The sequence below is a fragment of the Acanthisitta chloris genome, unplaced genomic scaffold (assembly GCF_000695815.1).
Source record: "Acanthisitta chloris isolate BGI_N310 unplaced genomic scaffold, ASM69581v1 scaffold27796, whole genome shotgun sequence".
Classification (NCBI taxonomy): domain Eukaryota; kingdom Metazoa; phylum Chordata; class Aves; order Passeriformes; family Acanthisittidae; genus Acanthisitta; species Acanthisitta chloris.
In genome coordinates, this window is record NW_008679169.1 from 202 (window position 1) to 6,935 (window position 6,734).

At 43.1% G+C, this 6,734-nt stretch overlaps 1 protein-coding gene across 1 annotated transcript in view; it reads right to left on the reverse strand.

Annotated features, from left to right (window-relative positions):
• Positions 1-416: 416 nt before the first annotated feature.
• The window catches only part of CCDC88C (coiled-coil domain containing 88C), a gene marked incomplete at its 5' end in the record, with an annotated part of 87,166 nt that continues 80,848 nt past the window's right edge, over positions 417-6,734 (reverse strand). The window contains 5 exons of the mRNA XM_009077195.1: positions 417-1,403; positions 3,792-4,087; positions 4,851-4,919; positions 5,704-5,772; positions 6,147-6,329. Coding sequence (XP_009075443.1) covers positions 417-1,403; positions 3,792-4,087; positions 4,851-4,919; positions 5,704-5,772; positions 6,147-6,329 — 1,604 coding nt within the window. The remainder of the gene's footprint in view (positions 1,404-3,791; positions 4,088-4,850; positions 4,920-5,703; positions 5,773-6,146; positions 6,330-6,734) is intronic.

The following is a 6,734-nucleotide window of genomic DNA, read 5'->3' on the forward strand; positions in this document are numbered from 1 at the left end:
CTTTTATATGACCTTTTCAGCATAGTTAATTTATTTATCAATGAATGGGGCTGGACTTAGCACACACATGACCTGTGAAACTTTTCTTTAATGCAGGTAAGAAAGGGTGCACAGTGCAGCAATGACAGAGGACCCTGCTAAGCTTCTCCTGGAGTGGGGAACACTAGCACCTGTAAGAATCAGGTGCCAAGTCTGCTGTGAGATTGGGCCAGGCTACCACTTTGTTTTAGGCACAAGTGTCAGAAGAAGGGTTGGAGTTTTGCACCTTGCTTCTCTTAATCCAACTAGAAAACAGTACTCGGAGAACACTCAGAGCAGCATGTAGGTGATGCCTTTTAAGACCGGACAGTGTTCAGATTAATGCTACCTGGACATCAGCCATAACAGACATAGACACTACTATCTCCAACTGTGGATTACACACAGCCATACTCATACCAAACGGTCTGCTGATCCCCCTGGGCATCAGGAGACCCAGGAGTGCTGTTGGAGCTGCTTCCTCTCACAGGCTCCTCTACAGACCCAGTGCTGCTTTCTAGCAGCTTACCCTGGCCTTGACCTAGGGAAATATTTCCCTCAGTGCTGCTGGAAACAGCTCTAGCAGGGGGCACCGTGGCCACCTCCCCAGCACGAGGGGCTGGCTTGGGTTTGACTTTCGAGGGAGTGTGCGATGCAGGCGAGTAGTGCTGCCCAGGGTTCACACGCTCTTGTGGCTGAACATTCAGACTGCTGGTGGATGCAGTGGGTGAGGCAGAGCACTGATGGAAGGAGAGTGGCCTCTCATCCTTTGGTGGGGCCAGGGAAAGGCGCCTTGCATCGAGCTGCCGGCAGCGGGAATCGACCCCTTGCAGGGAACCTGCCACCTTTGCAGACTGTGGCCTCTCTCTTGTGGCTGCCTGTGAGCTCGTTGGCACAGAAGCCCTGGCAGTCTGACTGGCAGAGTCCTTGCCCCCATGCAGCTCTGCTGCTGACCTCTGAGGGCTCTCCTGCCTGTATGTCTCTGGGCCAGTGGCTCTGAGGAGGTCTGCAGAGGCTAAGCTAAATGCCCTGCTCAGGGACGTACTCCTCCTGCCCGTGGCTCCGGGCTGCTGAGGCTGTGCCATCTGCCTCATCCCACTGGCAGGCTGGTGCTGTGGGGTGTGAGGAAGCTTAAGGGACCCCTGGGAGTTCACCAGAGGATCAGGGTCAACTTGTCTGAGGTTTGGCTTCATGTAATTTCCAGGCTTAGCCATTCTTCCTTCTTCATTGGCAGTGGTCGTCTTCACAGTTGGAGCAACAAGACTAGTGGGCATCTTAGCAGGCTCCTTTCTGGACAGAGGAACCAGCGAGTTCCCAGTAGCTGAAGGCTCATTTGCTTTCCTGAAATAGTCGCTGAGCAAGTCACCTCTGTTACTGGAGGTGTCCTGGTGTGAGAAAATATGGACATGCCACATTAATGACATCATTTTTTGGTCTAAAGAATCATGCAGAACTTGGAAATCACATGATCTTCCTTCCCACATAATTCAAGCCAAACACAACCATAGAATTTATATTTAAAATGGAGAATAGAAGAGAGAAATGTTTAAAATGGGTATAAATCCAAATCAAGGAATAATGTGCTTATCATAATTAGATCATGAGAGCCCTGTTTGCCAGGTTAATTGTCTTAATCTTTAAAAGCTTCGTTTTGCTTGCAACCTGGACAGCAGCTCTTTTGCTTCCTTTCACATCAGCCACTGTCACATCAGTATCATAGAATGACATCAGCCATTGGTACCAGCAGATATCAATGATGTCTGTCATCTTCCAGAATACAGTTCATCTGGATAGCTCTCTACTGTAATTTTGTAACAGGAGAGAACACCTTGGGGAGATGTGCTAGCGTTACAAGAACGTTTCATTCATTCTTCATTGATTCCCCTCACCTCTCCCAGTCAATATACTATATGTTTTAAAAGCTGTGTGTGCAATGTAATGAGATGTACAAAAATAGCATTACAAAAATGGAGATATGATCATCTGCCCACAATGAACTTGCAAATTTCAAGTCAGACAATTAACCTGGCAGTAAAAGAAAATATACAATGAATATTTCATGGGGATGGTCCATGCAGTGTTTGATCAGCTGCTGTAGGACTATTAGTACAAAGCACGCTCAGAATGGTTAAGGGACATGCTGTCTTCAAGAAAAACGTGGTGAACAACCTCATGAAATTTACTTCTTTACTCTTCTCTAGGGAGCATGTTAAAACTTAATATACTCATTTCACTAGTGTTCCAGACATTTCTTCCAGTCAAAAAACTCATTTTCCAGAAGCAAACCCCATCAGTGGTAACAGTGCAGCGTGAAGATTTCTATGCTAACCAAGTGTTAAAGTGTTAGGATTATTTTTAACTTCAATTTAAACAGCTGTTACACACATTAACATCACAGAACGACTAGTCCTCCAGAAACACACATGTGCATGAACAAGCACTGGAAACACTTTACAAGCAATTAATGCAAGTGATCTGGCAGCCTTGAAAATAACAGCTAAGAGTTACAGTATGCTTCTATAGGTATTAATATGCTAGCAGAAGCTGTGGTAAGTTGGGAGTTGTTGCCTTCATAACAAGAACAACAGATACCCTGGGGAATACAGAGTGATGCAGAGCTCCTATTTCCCCTGCCTGTTCTGTGCCTCACGCTGTCAGGACATGAATGACTGAGGACCAACTCGAGTGACTGCGAATATTCCTGATGAATGGAAGGACATGGGGAGTAGCAAGAGGGATACAGTACATCAGCTTCTAACACAAATTGGTGCAATGAAATCATTTCACTCTCATTTAAACTGCGCCGACACTGGAAAGGAACAAGGATGACAGAAAGAATGAAAATGGAGACATGGTCAGGAAGTTACAGACACAGGCAAAACCAATAACTTTAAACATCTCTAAAAGCTAAGAATTGTGCTTAGGATAATGAGGGAGTAGGAGGTATATTTAAACACTGCTCTGAAAATTCAAGGACCAGAATTTACTGATGCCATAAAATGGCACAGCTCTGTTGATTTCAGTACCTTTACCAAGGTATTCATGAAACAGAAACATCTGTTCACTTACACTATCAATCAATTGTTCTTAAGATATTAACATGTTCAGTACTGCCCCACCTCACTATTGTACAGCCTGTCTGAGCAGTGAAAGACAAATGCCATGTAGAAAACATTTCGTCTCTGAACGAAGCACTTCAATGAGTGACATATTCTTGCAGTTGCTGAACCAACAGGGCAGTGTCAGACACAAACACGCAGCATGGTGAAAGCATCAACAACTCCCTTCAGTGAGAAAAATATTCTCTCTCAAATGCACTGATATTTTCAGATTAAGAGATGGTTTTAACCCCCATTTATTTCACACTTCAATTGAAAACTATTTTAGGTTTCATTCCTAATTACAGATTTAGCTGCTGAAAATTACACAGAAAACTTACCAGTTCATAAACGTCTGGAGCTGAGCACTGATGATATAATACAAAACTTTGACCATGAGCATTTGCTAGTAAAAAGCCCCTGCAGACCAATACATATTACTTGCAGTGCACCTGCCTGACTTGCCATAGCTGATACACCAAAATAAACCAGCAGAGTGCTACATGCAAGTTAATCCTGCCTTAGTTATTGAAACTTTCATTTACTTTGCAAGATTCAATAGTACTGCAGTAACAAGGATAGTCCTGTCTTTTCATGTTTCCCTATGATCCTCCTGAATCATCTTCAAACAGTTTTTTGACATCTGAAATGAGCTGTCTAGCTCTATTTACTTACACTTGGTGGGGACAGCCTGTTGCTCTCTTCCAGGAACTCTTCCAAAGTTACCATCTCACTGCCAGGTGAGGCAGAGCGTTGCCTGCCTGCGTGAGGCTGAGATGGAGAGCTCTTGTGAGGTATATCATAAGAGACCGAACCGTTCCGGTGGGAGGAGGACTCGTGCCTGCTGCTAGGGCTTAAGACAGCAGAGTGAAGGGGATAGGTGTCTCGGAGCAAGGCTGGTGCCTCTCTGCTTGGCACCATATCTTCACTGCTGAGGCTCTCAGTTCTACCATGGATATGGTCTAAGGAACCTGAGGAGGAGCATAAATACCATTAACAGCACTGCTCTGCTCTTGTGTTAGTAGATTTCTCACTGAGGTAGGAACTTTATCATTCAGGGTCATTTCTACTCAGACTGGGTGGCATTCTTTACCTTACTTTCTTCTACTACAGAACTAAGGGCAATCAGAACTTTGAAAAATCAGGACTAGCAAATGTCTTACAGCACATACTTTGAGCTTCTTTATTAAACAAGCACAACTTTTTCTCCAAAGAATAACACAGTACCGGAGGCCTCTTTACAACCTCTGTGTCACCAGATCTCCCAGTCTTGGCTGTGTGACCTGAGAGCCAGAACCTGACAGTGGGAAAGCAGAAAGTGGATTTTTAATGTGTCAGGTCTCCTGGCATCCTTCAAGGATACACAATTTCAGCAAAAGCAAATCTCCAGAGCACACTGACTCCATACATAAGCTGCATACAGAGTAAGAACCACAGAGACCTGTTTTTGTAAAGAGTCTAAGAGTGGCCTGATACTTCCCACAATATGATGCCAGTCAGACTGAAGCAAAACTAGATTGCCTGCCTTAAAAGCCACCCCTTGCCAGAATCCATCTTAGAAAAGTACTTCTTGCCAGCAGTTTTTATTCCCAAGATAGCCATGTCCAGATTGCATAATCATTACAATTTCAAAACAACAGTCTTCAAAATTAATTGGAAGGAAAATAGCATTTTGCACACAGTTTCATGGAATTTCACTTCCTGTTTGTCACAACTCAGCTGTAAAAGCTTTACCTTTCAAATTGAGAGGTGAACTACTGCTGGAAGCGTTCCTACTGCTCTCTAAACTGTTTGGCCTGGACACTAAAAAACACAAATCAAACATTTAACAAACAGCACTTAAGTTCCTCTGATTCTCTAAAAAACTTGGCTACAGTTTGACTTCTGAAAATAGAACCTGTGCAACTAAGTCACTTTGAAAACATTAACAACATGAGATATGCTGGATGCCAAAATCTCGACAGAGTAGAAACCATTTTCATTTTTCAAGTCAAGTTGTTTAGGATCCATCTTTTTGTCTCACTTATTTTTTGTATAAAGAAATATGTTTCGGGTTTTGTTTTTACAGCAACCATAAAGTAATGTAAATACTGAAAAAGTGTAATAATAAGTTGCTGTTTCTTTCCCAGTTTTCTTTGGAAGGAGCTGGTAGCCAGCCTGCAAATTAAGTCTTCCAAAAATCTCTAAGCAGGCAGTGCTGCTGCAACAGTGTTCCCACCATACATCCACACATCTCGACCCTATATTTTTTATTGCTAATTCATTCCCTTAAGGAAAGAATTGAACATTGTCCACAAAAATCAGCAACAAATCTGTAGGACATGCACTAAAAGGTCAGTTGCTGGGGCAAGGCAACTTGCTCAACGTCAGCATTGGGTTTGAAAATTTGTTTTGGCAAAACATTCATGAAAAGCTTCTCAACAAGAAACCGTAAGTATTTAGACCCACGTTCCCAAAATGGTGCTGCATTACTACATCTCCTTCTATCATGTTAATTTAACTAAAACATTCCAGGATAGTTCATGTGGATGCAATGAAACAAGTCTTACTGTAGACATTTAGAGCATTCATATTGCTCCAAGCTTACCATGCTGTCTGGTGCTTGCAAACTCCACCTCAGGGACCTGTTCACATAGATTATCTTCTGAATTATAGCCTGGGAAAGAATATAAAAATTAAAAGGCAATATCGAACACAGAAAGGTTAATCCTTCTGGTCAGTCTCCAATGCATTCTAGCAGTGTAGAAGACTGAGGCAATCAAAAGGGTTTTACAGAGCTGACATTAGAAGAGCAGCTATCTTCTAAACCCCTGGGCAGGGAACCACTGGCATCCAAATGTGGTCTGTCAAGCTGGTGACACTACAAGAGTGAGGAAACCCTGTATCTAATCAATTAAACCATTGGGCAGACTAAGTGGGAGTGAAAATACTAGTGCTCTGGTTCTGTTACTTGAATGTCACTAGTAGCCTTGCAGCAACTGAAGCAGCCTGGCTGGCACTAAGAGCTGGGACATCAAACACACCACACACCTTTTGGTCTGCTCTGGAGCCTGGAGGTGGGGGTGGAAGTATGCAGATGAATAGCTGAGGTTGAGTAAGTCCTGGCACCCATTTCCACACAGCAGGGTTTTGTTGCAGAGTCTGCTGAGATTTCAACATTATCATTGCTGCCTCCATGATGGGAATTCCGTTTTTGCTTTAGGTCCATTAGCACTGATGTGGAGAGAGGTAAATTAATAAGATCCAATGAAGAGAAAAAAAAAGCATTAAGGGATTTGTGTTTATCTGCCCATACAAACATGACAAGCAGGCACAAAGAAACTGCACAACAGAGATGCTAGTATTGCAAGCTTTTCCATCAACAGTTCAATACTGGATAGGAAATTTCTGCCACCAGCTTGTCAATCATGTGTGCTCTCTGTGAAGTGTGGGAGTGACAAGGGCTGCTTAGTGCCGGTGGGAGGGTTGATATGATACATGCAACAATTACTGTGAAAGGAGGAAGAAAAGGAGCAAAGACATGAATCCAGAAAAGATAAGTGGGGTGTGAAATTCCCATAACATTATTCCTTGTAGGTACATTTTATAAGCACTTACTTCAGTAATAAAATAGAATAA